The 13,190-nt window shown below is 35.0% G+C and overlaps 1 protein-coding gene across 2 annotated transcripts in view; it reads right to left on the bottom strand.

The window, feature by feature from the left end:
- Window positions 1-1,250: 1,250 nt before the first annotated feature.
- Window positions 1,251-13,190, bottom strand: part of znf804a (zinc finger protein 804A) — a 72,682-nt gene continuing 60,742 nt past the window's right edge. For both annotated transcript variants that reach the window (XM_088930545.1, XM_088930544.1), the window contains 2 exons: window positions 5,978-6,108; window positions 1,251-5,741 (listed from right to left, as the gene is read on the bottom strand). In XM_088930545.1, the coding sequence (XP_088786671.1) occupies window positions 2,570-5,741; window positions 5,978-6,108 (3,303 nt within the window). In that variant the 3' untranslated portion in view covers window positions 1,251-2,569. The remainder of the gene's footprint in view (window positions 5,742-5,977; window positions 6,109-13,190) is intronic.

Genomic DNA, 13,190 nt, shown 5'->3' with positions numbered 1-13,190 from the left:
AGCTAAATATAAAAAAGTACACAACAGAATTCCACTTTCTTCATAAACATTTTATGCATCAAAGTAACTTTCCAACATTTTTAATAACAATTATTATATCTATTTTTATTTTCTTTGTGATTCTACTTTGAAGGTAAATTGAAACCAATTGTAAATAAAATGACTCGTAGATCAGCTAAATTTATTTAAATTATTAAATTTAACGTTCTTTTTACTTGAAAGTGTCTAATACAGTATATTTTATAATCAAATCTTAAATACACTCATAACTCTAAATTATAGTTATTATGATATTTACATTGACATTGTTAGTAATTTTATATATCACAGTACATTAAATATTCACCTTACATTCATAATCATTTAAGCCAACAGTGGTAATGAGGAGTATTAGATATCAGGGAGATGACTCCATAACGTTTATTACGTTATACTTCTGTTGTTTTTATTTTCACTAAAATTTCTCTTTAGTTGCTAAATTCCATATTAATATTCCATATTAAGCAGATTTAAACATGCATAGTAGAGAAACAGATTAAATGAAGCAATCATTTCACTATCCTACCTATTGATTGTCTTTGGCCAGTGAATAACTAAAGCAGTGTGCTGCATTAGAGGTAACGCGTTTGGAAGAAATACCATGTGTTCTGAGTGGCTGCATGTGTACATACATTCAGTTCACTTTTCATTTTTGACATATACTGTACGATCACACTGCCAGATAAGTAACTTGGAAATATTTCATAAATAAACACATTATGATGAGAAGTGCAGTGTATATTAATTAAACTCCCTGCTAGCCTCCATGTAATTTTTTACCTGGATCCAATTAAGGGGCATGTCGGCATTTTGCCTCCTGCCAATGGATTGCTAGTGGATTGCTGTGTATTAAACATCAAGCTGTGAGGGTGAAGCTGCCTTGAGTAGCAGGGCAGGCCCAAAGTCCAGGAATGTAAGATTTAACAAACAACTATTGTATGACTTATCCTGCCTGAATAATATCTTTGTTGTTATGTTGCCCTGCAACTATTTGATGTATCATAATATTAAAGCACAAATGCCATCATTTTGTCTTTTTAATGTTTTCTGTGCCCTGCTAATACAAAATGACACCATACCAGTAGTCAGTAAATGTGTTCTCCAATTCTCTTTTTTTGCATTTGTGTGTTTATGAACTGAGATGACTTCTACAAAGCCTCTTAGAATGTATATGCTGCTATTTATTTTAGTTTTACTCAGGACAACATCCATTGACAATCCAATTTTTTTATTATCATGTTGATAAATTTGAGTATAAAACATAATTATTCTGTTTTATCTAAATATTCAGTACATACAAGGTACCCTACACAATAAAAACAGTAACATATTTTACAATAAATTTTACAGGGAGATTAAAAATACATCAGATGTACAACATGTACAACTTTTCATGTTACAGCAATTTCAGTTGAGTACATACATACATTAATGCTGAGTGTCTTTCAGTCTTTTATATCAAGTACATGGTCATGAATCCATAAACAGGGCTGGTAATTAATGTACAGTGTTGTTTTGAGGATTTATATTATAAAGCCACTTGGTCACTTCATGCTGTTTTTATAAAAATATCCTCCTTGTATATAGCAATGGAATTAGCACCCTGAGGTGCCAATCAGTGGGCAAACAACATTCCAAGAATACGAATATTTTGGCATATAGGCCTAATACATTGCAGTATCATTGCATAAAGCGCATAACTGCATTGAGCATTCCACAAACAACATAATCAGGAACAGAGCAGATCTGATTCTTAAACTATTGTCAGATAATATCCTGCAGTTTGGCATTTTGTTTTAACATTTCCAAAATAAAAAGCTGCCAGGTGACTGTACTGTTTAACAAGCAAGTTTTCAGATAGATGCATTTACAGAATTTGAAAATACGTGTCCATGTAATAAGGCAATATATTGTGTATGACTACATGTTTTTGTGAACTTAAAAACAGTAAAGTTAACAACCACTTACAAATGAAAACACCCTGTAAAATAACTGTGCACAGGTGGAAAATATTGATTTTTTCTGCCCTAAAAACATTTTATTGTAGATAAAGACAGAAATCATAGTATTCTAAAATTCACTTTTATTTACAAATACTCTAATATGACAATGTAACACTGTAATGGAGGACAATACCATACCACTATGTATGATAGAAACACGTCTGTTACTTGCTATTTTCATTGCACTTCATTCACCTCCAATTTCTATTTTAGTTCTTCATTAGTAAAAATATAATAATATAATGTCATTGTGCATAATGAAATCTGGTTACAAAAGAAACATTTTTTTAAATTATAGACCGTTTTAAAACATCTTTCTCTTTTGTTGCCCTAGTATTACCTCCATTAACTGCAGCAAAACAAAAACACATTAAATGTGACTAATACTTTAGGGCTTGGGATTAATCTGTAATACTAAATAGCATAGCAACTATTAAATCAATTTAAAAGAAAACAAATGTTAATACATTTTGAATAAGCTGAAACAATCTAGTAATGGTGTAGACAAACATTTCTAAAATCTAATATTAGAACAGAGATTGCAATGGAATGACAGCCGGGTGTGAAGGAAGCATTGGTGAAAACACTGCGGAGCGTGGTAAAGCGTGGATGGTCAGGGAGGTCGGATGCAGTGCAGCTGGTGCCACCACTGGCAGCTGAGAAGCTGGTATGAAGGGATGGTGGCTACCTGGGCACATTTCTGCTCCTAAAGGCAAATGAGGCAGAGGTGGTCGAGGCAACGGAAAGACCTGTCGAACGATCTGGGGTTGGGGCTGGAGGAAGGAACATGTCGCCGCTGCCATGGCAGCAGTGTGATGCTGGAAGATGGTGTGCTGGATCGTGATGGAGGCAGAGGACATGGGCTGGGGCAGGTGCACAGGATGTAGAACAGGAGGTGACACAGGAAGGGGGGGAGCTGCAAGGATTGGTTTCAACATGGCAGGAAACCTCTGTGCATGGAACGCTTGCCTGTGGGCTTGGACGTGCAGGGTTTTGTGTTTCTCCATGTCCTCCGAAGAAAGCAGTAAACTTTGGCAAGAATCTGGGAAAGACCCAGTCATCTGTGCTGACCTCACACTCTCATAGTTGATTTTTGCATCTTGACACTGAAAAGTCTGATGACATTTCTGATGGTGGCTGTTAGGCCTGAACTGACATGAATGGCTGCGAGCGACGGTTTCTAAATCTTGTCCTCTAAACTGCATCACTTCTTTGCACGACTGCTTTTCAAAACATGTTTTTTCAGAACCCTTCTCATTTCTCATTTCTGGTCTTATGTTTTGATTATAATTTGGACTTGTGTTTTTACTCTCAGTTACAAAGCTAGAGCTCTCTGTTTGATCAGCTTGCTTCACAAGCAACGATTCGCGTGAAGTGCTATCGTTGTTGGAGGAGCTCACAACCTGAGACGGTGTGGAATTACTAACACACTCAGTGTACATAACCACTTCTTGGATCACATTTTTTTCAAAATGATCAGTTAAGAGATTGCAGGAACTTTCAGAGCTTCCATTAACCTCTGGAAAAACAGTTGTCAATCCATTTTCAGACTCAGTTGTTTCCATTCCAGAATTTCTAGAAAGACTTTCCATACATACACTCTGATTCCCTGCATTAATTTTTCTCCTTCTTTTCCTTCTCCTACTCTGTTTATAAACACCAGGTCTCTTTAGAGCACAGGAACTTTTACCCAACGAAGTACATGTCATGCACAACCTTCGTTTCAAACATGGCTCTTCTAATTCATTTTGACACCCATGTCTTCTTTTTAAGAATTGGGTATGTTGTATGTTGTTTTCTTCTCCACATCTCAGAGGCACTTCATCTGACCTTCCATGGATAATGCATGTGTTTTCTTTGCAAGGCATATCACAGCAATATGTGCAGCGTCCCGTTGTGTTCATCTGCTCTGTTGATGGATTATATAGATTTTTTTCACTGCTCCTGAGTACCACTTCATGATCAGTGCAGCTTTCATTAAAAAATGTTTCAGTGCCTGCTGTGCTGTTTATGCTACCTGCTGCTTTCGTCTTCATTCTTGCTGTATCCATCGCTTTGTTACTGCCACTGCCATTTTGCTCTTGATTTTGATGTGATTGCTTTGACTCTTCTAATGGCTCAACTTCTGCTGAACTGTCACTTCCAAATTGGTCATTAAATCCGTCTATACTCTTTCCCTGTTTGGGGAAATGCTTATATTTCTCTGTATCAATCTCATTTTTGTTTCTTGCCTTTTGTGTTTCATTAAGATGATACATTGCTTTCCTCCTTCTCCTCCTTTGGCAAGTTCGGTAGTCTTGCCTGTCCCGTTTCCAAGATTTGTCTGAAATTTTTTTCCAATTTTTTGAAAACTTACTAGAGTGTTTGTGCTTTTTCTGTCTAGTATCTATGCTTGAGTGTCGTTCATGTGACTGATTGTTATTTCTTTGCAAAGATTCACCTGGCTCCTGAAAATTGATATTTTGCTTTGCAAAATCAATATCTTTTTGCATAGGATTGTAGCCACAGCCATCTGAAGGCTTTGTGCTGTGCTTATCACAATGTGAGAGCTTTTCTGTACCCCTAAGAGCTGTGCTAACGCAAGAATTATCATCTGTCAGGGGATCTTTTACTGCTGGCTTAACAGCATGTGATTCAGTTGCTTTTCCCTTGTTACTCTCTGATTCAGCTTTATACCTTGAAGATTTAAAGTCAAAATGAAGAGGATTACAGCTGTAGGATAAAGGGGGCTCTGTTTTTGTAAAAGTCAACATTTCTGAGGGCCACTGAAGTATAGTTGTCCCATCTTTACTCAAGACTGAGGAAAAAGGTTTATTTGGCTTCACAAATATACATGGGTTTTTATCTGTGGGGTTTGTAACTTTTTCAGTGGACTCTGAGCTATGCAGCTCTATGCTAGGAATCTTAGTACCATTCAGATGTGAAACACTCAGAACCCCAGTCCCATTTTCCTCTGAAATGTTTATGCCCATTTTTGATCTCTCTGCCAACTGTTCACTAGTTTCTGATTGAAATTCCCTGACACTGCTTTCAATAGAATCTGGTAAAGTTTCTGTATCTAGTTCAATCTCTTTGTTGCTTATATTTTCAAGAAAGGTGGGCAATTCAGATGAAGAGGAGATTTCTGTGTCCTCGGGATAAATCAGAAAGGTACATAAACTTGAATTGGGGTCTGTGCTGTTTGGTGTCACAGACACATCACATGGCCTTTGGACCTGTGAAGTGGCACTTTTGTTGCTGAAATTTTCTTGTTGATCGTCAGCGATGTGAATTTCTTCCCTGTAATTTTGTCCTTTTTCTGCTGTAGGGGTACTGGCTATATTGCAGTCACTCAGAACTACCCTGTTTTTCTGTCTAAAGCTTAGTTTCATTGATCCTTCCTCAGCGTTCTCACAGAAGACTGCTGCAGATGATTCAAGTTTGACAGGCGCTTTCTTTGGAAATGAAAAGGAAAACCCAATTTTTTGTCCATAGCCTTGTTTCTTTGTTGTGCTGTCATGTGGTCCTTCAAATTGTTCACTCTGGCAGGCAAGCTGGACAGGGGGTACGTCCTTAACTTCTCCTGCACCACATGGAGGAATCACTTTGATGTGTTCTGTTTTCCCATCACCAAATGAATGGGTTCCATTGTACATTTCCTTAAAGCTATCTTCCACGGCCACAGTAGTAGACTTAAACATTGGTCCACTTCCTGGAGCGCTGAGATACAGACAAAAAAGGCTTAATGTTAACATAAAACAGAAACATCCAGAAGAAAATGTCAAAACATTCATAAACCACAAGTTTTACTTTCTTAAAATTAGACAAATTTAATATTGCTTAAACACTAACGTAAAAAGTTTCCTATTTAAAAACTATACATTGACAAGTCTCTATTCATTAAAAAAGTCATTCTAAAGTATTTTCAGTAATCATCATAAAAGATCTGCACCCACCATCGAACCTCTTTCCGTTGTTCTGCCAGTTCATGTAAACGTTTAAGAGCTTTTTCCTGCTTCTTTTCGTCTTTTCTTGATTTAGAAGCAACATTTCTGGCAAACTCTCTGTGTTTCAGTTCTTTAAGTCGCTGTTGAAAAAAAAAAGAGATAATTTTTTTAGATCTCCAAATGTATAAAGAATTGTTAGTTTGTGTGCTTATTTTCCTTAAAATGTGTTTTAAAAGTCACTTTACAGAGAATCTTTTTTCAGAACCATCCATTATTCAGAGTAGTTATCTAGTTTTATGAGACATTCAGAAACACACCAGCTGCGATTCAGAATGTCTTCAGTATTAAAGAAGGTAATAAAGGTGTTTACATGCTAATGTTATGCTTCATCAAACCCATTTTCTACATAAATGAAAAGTAGTTTCAAATGAGATTGCTCAATTGCATGAAATTGCCCAATTTATTTAAAATAATACCATTAGATGAGCATTTACACTTGGCTTCCCAGTTCTATTTCTTATCTGTTTTGAATCTCAAAGTGGTATTATATGTCTTTTCCCTGTCATCTGTAAAGAAGTTGTTCATAAGTGGTACCCTCTGCATAACTCGTGTGAATTATACCATGTTTCCATGGATTATTTTTCTACACCTTACCAGCATGGTATGCAAACCATAGAGTGATAAAAGCATGCTAGGATTTCCCCACAAAAGCTGTATAATCACGTACTGTAGATAGCTGAAATGATGCAACATATCAAACTGTAACCGTGGCAACAGCTACAGTTACTTTTAGTGACCATTTCCACTTTCTGTTATTTTACACGAGACATCTAAAAGAGAAAACAAAGCAGCGGAAACCCCAACAGTATTTTTTTGTCTTGTGAGAAGCCTCATGGGTACAGAGGACACATGTATGGAAGGATGCTGACCATCACATATCTAATACACAAGAACTATCATTGAGCCCTGGAAAAAAAAAAACCTTGACACATTAAGACATACTGAGCTACTACATCACATAATGTCTTCTTTTTATAGGTATTTTCATACTGTATGTATCAACTCATTGTGGAATTGTTTAACTTGCTTTCTGTACTTCTGAATGAAACAATTAATATTTATATTTGTGTGAAAACTTACAGGTCCAGTATTTCTACTTATTTGACAGGTACAATATTTCTACTCATTATTTCCTGTAAAGGCGTGCTGGAATAACAGACATACTGTACTAACAGTTTTCTGTGTGATGACATCATACTAAACCTATCAAAAATTATCACAAAGTGCTTTAACAATAAAGATAATGGTTACATAAATACAAAAGTATATTCATTTATCTCTCTGCTGCTTGAAGTTGCCATTGACTCTATTTGCACTCAGTGTGCTGATGTTGCTTGTGTATTTTCATGTCTCAGGTTACAGCTGTGAGCCCTACAGACCCATGTGGGGTGAAATAAGAAGTGTAAGCAGACAATTTAGACTCACCCACCTTTGGACCACATTCAATTATTAAGATGTTGCAGACCACTCAAGCTCCTACAGGCATCTTGACACTGACTGGAAAAGAGGGGCATCCCTTGCTTATGGCACCACAATCTTGCAAGCATCCAGCAGGTCACAAGAGGTAATCTGGGGCTGGAGCTGACAGGACTCTGGTCAAATAATTCATCCCTACCCTTGATGAAACTTGGTAAAACCTGAAACCAGAATCCTGGATCACAGAACCCAATGACCACTCAAACGAGTGCCTTTAACGATTGAGTCACTTCGCAGACCCCCACTCCCCCCCATCCTGCACTAAGTTTGACCCATGATATCACAGCCATGTGATTTGTCTGCTGTTGTGCAGCTCCTACAGGGCTATCAATCAATGCCTTTTCCCATACCATTTCTCTGCATGCCACCAATTAACGGCTACTGCTGTGTCATTGGATTTTTCTCACTGGATATCAGAAACTCAAATAAGCAGTTTTATTGTCATGGTCACCAAAGAGTAAAAACGTTTAATCTTAAACATGTATTGGTCCCTAATAATGCAACAGTTTTATAATGATCTACAAAAAAATATAGATACAATATTAATACCAAAGGACAGCTAAAATACTATGACTCTGCCATTTAACTGTATTGGGATATGAAATTATAATTATGAAAAGATAGCCTTAGCTCCTTGCAAAAAACCTCTAAATAAACACCTAATAATCCTAAAAAAGAAACAAGAAAAAACAACGATTTGGGAAACTGAAAACAGTAATTTTGTATTTCATAGCAAGCAAAAACAATCATGAAATATTTTTAAAGATCAAATTTAAAAAACAACTAGTCAAGTTTAATTTAATAATCACAACTAGGCAACAGCTCAAAGTGTGAGTCACTAGCAACAGCCCAGAGACTGCAGCCCATGACATATTTCAGCTGTGATGTGGGGTACAATTTGGCATCAGAGTAAAATAGTGATTTTCTGAGAGGATAAGAACATCATAGAGGACACAAATAGAAGGAAGCCAAATAGCCCGTTTTGCCGATTTGGTTTCATGTTTCCTGCTTCTCCCAAGGCATGAAATCCCCTTGAGACTAGCCCAAGAAAAGGAACTATAGAGTGTAGCCAATCAAATATAATGTGCATCCCTTTACTTGTACTGTACCTGTAATGTACATATTGTACAGTGCCTTACATGCCTGTAAGAGGTCCTCAGAATACCTCAAAAACCAGGCAAACAAACGGGGTTGACATGCAAACTCTACAGACCCATGTGCCTCAAACTAAAATTGAATTCAGGCTCCAGTAGAGCTAAACAGTATGTCACTGTGGATGCATGATGAAATGTGTTTGTCCCAGTCTTTGCTGGAAAAAACATACCTTATCTTCACATTCTGGAATATTTGGGCTTGTGAGAATGCTCTTAAAATAGTCTTATTTCCATTCTTCTTGACAAATGTTTTCCAACTCTAAATTGTCATCATTATTGCTCAAGCTGTAGCATGCAGCACAAATTCGTGTAACAATAACAATTGAATATTTTCACCATGAGTGAAATGTGTAAACATTTAAAACATCTGGGATAGTTATACTATACTGTTTTAGACAAATATTATTTCTATGTATTAAGAGTAATAATTTGAATATTGAAACTGTTGGTTATTCCTGGCATAGAGTACTAGACCATCCCAGAATCTTATAGTTCCAAGTACACAGAGGTGGAGTGTGGGTTTTAAAGACAATTTGTGTTAATATTCTTCCTTACAGTCATTCTCGTTTTACTAAGCCTTCCTAATCTGTATATTGACAAATATTATAGGATTGTTCAAGACTCCTCTGACTATTCAGGAGTGGAACAAGGAATAGAGTGAAGAAAAATGAACAAAATCTCTCTCGGTTTCAGTTGCACTTTGCATCGCCTAGTGTTTTAAAAGTTTTCACCTGTGCTATATTTGTAAGCAGCCAAGGGAATTTCATGACCATTAAACATTCTGCTCAGGCAACCAGATGTTATATATAGTTCAGTGCTGCTGTAACCTTTCTTATTTGAAGCAGCTTCAATGATTGCATTTATAGTCATTTGGATTCATAGCTGAGAAAGTCATCCGGTCACATCAGATATAATTTTGTCATGTTAACTGGCTTCCGTTCTTACAATAGGCTCACAGGGGTAACCGATTTGATCCCTTCTGGATAACATTTACACACTGCTGATTTTGTGTGGGTTGTACAGATCAGAGTTTAATGTGCTTGTCTGAGAGAAACTGCCTTGCAGAAAATAGAAGCTGTTGGCTAATGCTAAAATTATGTTCCTATTGAGGTCTAGAAAGGGCACTTGTCCATCTTTCCTAATTGAATAATAATTGGAAAAAATATATAAGAAGTATAAAAGTTTTAAAATGAAATATAACTTTATTTAATACATTTATGAATATGTAACCTGTAATCTTTGCTGAAATGGTTATACAGTATTGGAAATACAGTACAGAAGAAATTATCACATACTGTACTCTACTGCTTGCTGTATTATTATAGGTTTGTCAAAGGGGAAGTTTGATGCTGTTTAATTCCATTTTCACATGATTGATAAACCAGTGTTTAATATTGCCATTAATACCTATTGACTGGAAAATTCCTTATGTAGCATTCATCCATGCAAAGGGTGACAAAACTTAATCTAGTAATTATAAACCTATAAGACTTGCTTCTATCACATGCAAGGCTGTAGAATCAATAATTAGAAATAAACTAGAGGATTATCTGTATGGAAATGGAATTCTAGGGAATAGTTAACACATGTTCAGAACATATGCAGCAGGTCTTGCCTGTTACAGTTTTTTGAACAGGTAACAGCAGTAAACAATGCAAACCAAGGATATGATATATGTTTGGACTTCAGAAGGTGCTTGTTCCTCATAAAATATTAAAGAACTGGATAAGAGCAGGAAACAGAGAGTACAGATAAAAAGTGATTGCTTAAAGCGGGGTGATGTAATTGTTGTTGTACCACAGGGATCCGTGTTAGGACCACTTCTTGATTTATACTTTATCTATGATTTGGATTCAGGCATAGTGAATTCAATTCATATCAATGATGTGGATTCAAGCATAGTTTACACTGGTTAGGTCTGCAGATAATACTAAATTAGTAGGATTAACAAACATTATAGAAATTGGAAAATTAATAAAGAAATTAGAAAAATGTTTAGATAAAATTAAAGACTGGGCACAGTTGGCAGATGATATACAGTAAGTTAACAGATGCAGAGTATTATGTACAGGTAGAAATAATAAACCTACAGTACAAATATGAAATGTGATACTTAAAATAAAACACAACATACAAGCAATTATTACTTTACTTTATAAAGTGCATAATTTAAATCAAAGAATGTAATACTTAAATTGTAAAATACACTTGTTGGAACACTGTGTGTAATCTTGATCAACACATTATACTGCATTATCCATGTTCAAAATAATCTTTTACTTTACTATATATTTGTCAAGCTAAAAGTCTTGAATGTTTTTAGTTTTGAACAGAGAGGACTATGAGGGGACTTGATTCAAGTATTCAGAATTCTGAGTCATTGGTAAAGCAAACTATGGTGAATTCTTCAAATTCAGCAGAGAAATACAACCCAGTCAAAACAAAATGAATCTGAATGCTTTTAAAAACTAAGAACACCTCTTCACATAAAGCTTTGTGGATGTCTAGAATAAGTTACCCAGCCATATCGTTGAAGCTGATACTACCATTTCTTTGAAAAAAATGGGTGGATGAAATCCTTGTTATCAATTTGTTTCCAGCAATCAAACAAGCAAGACATGTCAAATGACCTTCACTTATTTGTAAAGCATCTTGCGTTGTTTTAAACAATACATTAGGATTGTCCCTCGAGTGAACAAAAATAATATTAATTCCCATTTTCACTTATATTTTCCAAATCATATGAAGATGGCCATTACTATTTGGGTAAATATATTTTCTCTATTATTCAAATGATTTATGTCTTTTCTTCAAACCCTTCACTTGAGTAGAGAATTTTGTCTCTTTGTCTTTCTGTGATATTAATTTGAATTCCTCATCTGTGATCATAGCTCACTATATAGTAAGATTTAGACACTCATTGACAGTGGTTTTATAAATATGGTTAAAAGGTTAAAAAAAAGCTGTTAGTATCTTAATAGTGTGATTTGGACACAGTGTTCATTTTTCTGAATAATATCCAAAGTGTATTCTGTTATTCCTCGTAAAACACAATGTCGATTATTAAAATAAACAAAATGTGCAAACAATTTGTAGACAATTTGGCTAACATTTTTTAATGAACCCACTGGCATAATTGACGGTATTGTTATGTTTCATCCAAAATTATACAGTATATTATATAATGAGTAATATAGAAAAAACAAATTATTCTGCTATAATAAGTGTATTACATTGGCATATCCTATTTTTCATTTTTATAACTATGTACAAATTCTAATTAGGGTTTCCGAAACCTAATTATGAAGCTAAATGCATTCTACATTGAAAAGGACATTTAGTTCATTAAATTGTAATGGAGAATTAATATTTAATAAATTATAACCCACATAATGGCTGTAACTTTTAACTTTTAAGACTAACACAATTTACCATGGAAATTAAATAATTACAAATGTAACTTCAATTTTGTAAAACTCAGTGGTCATATTAATCCTTTTCACTAACTGAACTTTTCATAATTATTTTAATGGCTTTTTTCAAATTTCCCAGTAAAACTATGAAGAGGAACATGTTTCAGCCAAGAACACGGAACTGAGAGCAAAATTTCAAAGGGGGCAAAAGAACAGAATATTTGTCATAAGGAGAGAAGCAGCAAAAATATTGTTGCAAAAAAATTGCCTCTCAGTGTCCCATAAAAGAAAAAGAATCAAGAGGTGTGAATTTGTTTCCAACCCTTAGACTACTTATACATTAGGAAATTAAAAAATAAAAAAATGATTCTGTAATGAACTCTTATGTAACTTATGATCAGGTCTCACATGAGAATAAAGAACAGTAGGAAAAAGTCTTACTGTATGTTCCTCACACTTTTCGTTAACCCCTTTCAAATATCTAGCATTGTAATGAGAACTAACACTATTATTACTGATGTGACTAAGAGTTTATCAAAATCAAAAATTTAAGCTAAAGGCATTTTTCTGGATAACTAACACAGTAGCACTTAACATATCGGCAGCATCTGTCAGTACTAAGTAACCAATAAGCGGTGTTCGTGTATTTCTAGTAACTAGTGAAGAAATCCTTCTCTGGCACACAGCAACCTGTGTTTCAGTAATTTAGTGTGGTAACAATACATTCACTTATTAGTGATTCTAAGCTGAAGAGTCACCAGGCAGACAATTTTAATAAAGAAACCATGCACCTCGTTTTGGGAGATACAATCCACAGAATTAATGATATGGGACTACTTGAACATTAACTTATTTTTATCCCTCCAAATGTCCAAACACAAATGTATTGATACAAAGAATACAGTATGCAAACACAAAGATCATAGACATTTTTGTTTTCTTAATTGCTTTTTTCACCTAAGGAATATATACAGACTCCAAAAGAAAGTCAATTAAAGTAAGTAAAAGTAAGGAAGTAAGTAAAACAAAGTGATACGTTTTTGACACTTTTTGATAAAATAATTTTATATCGAAAACAGAGTATCTGATGCGAAAAGCTTCCTTTTCTGTATCAAAATA

The sequence above is a fragment of the Atractosteus spatula genome, chromosome 13, assembly GCF_055471065.1.
Source record: "Atractosteus spatula isolate fAtrSpa1 chromosome 13, fAtrSpa1.hap1, whole genome shotgun sequence".
NCBI lineage: Eukaryota > Metazoa > Chordata > Actinopteri > Semionotiformes > Lepisosteidae > Atractosteus > Atractosteus spatula.
The sequence above is the reverse complement of the archived record's forward strand: the minus strand, read 5'-3'. Positions and strand labels throughout refer to the sequence as shown.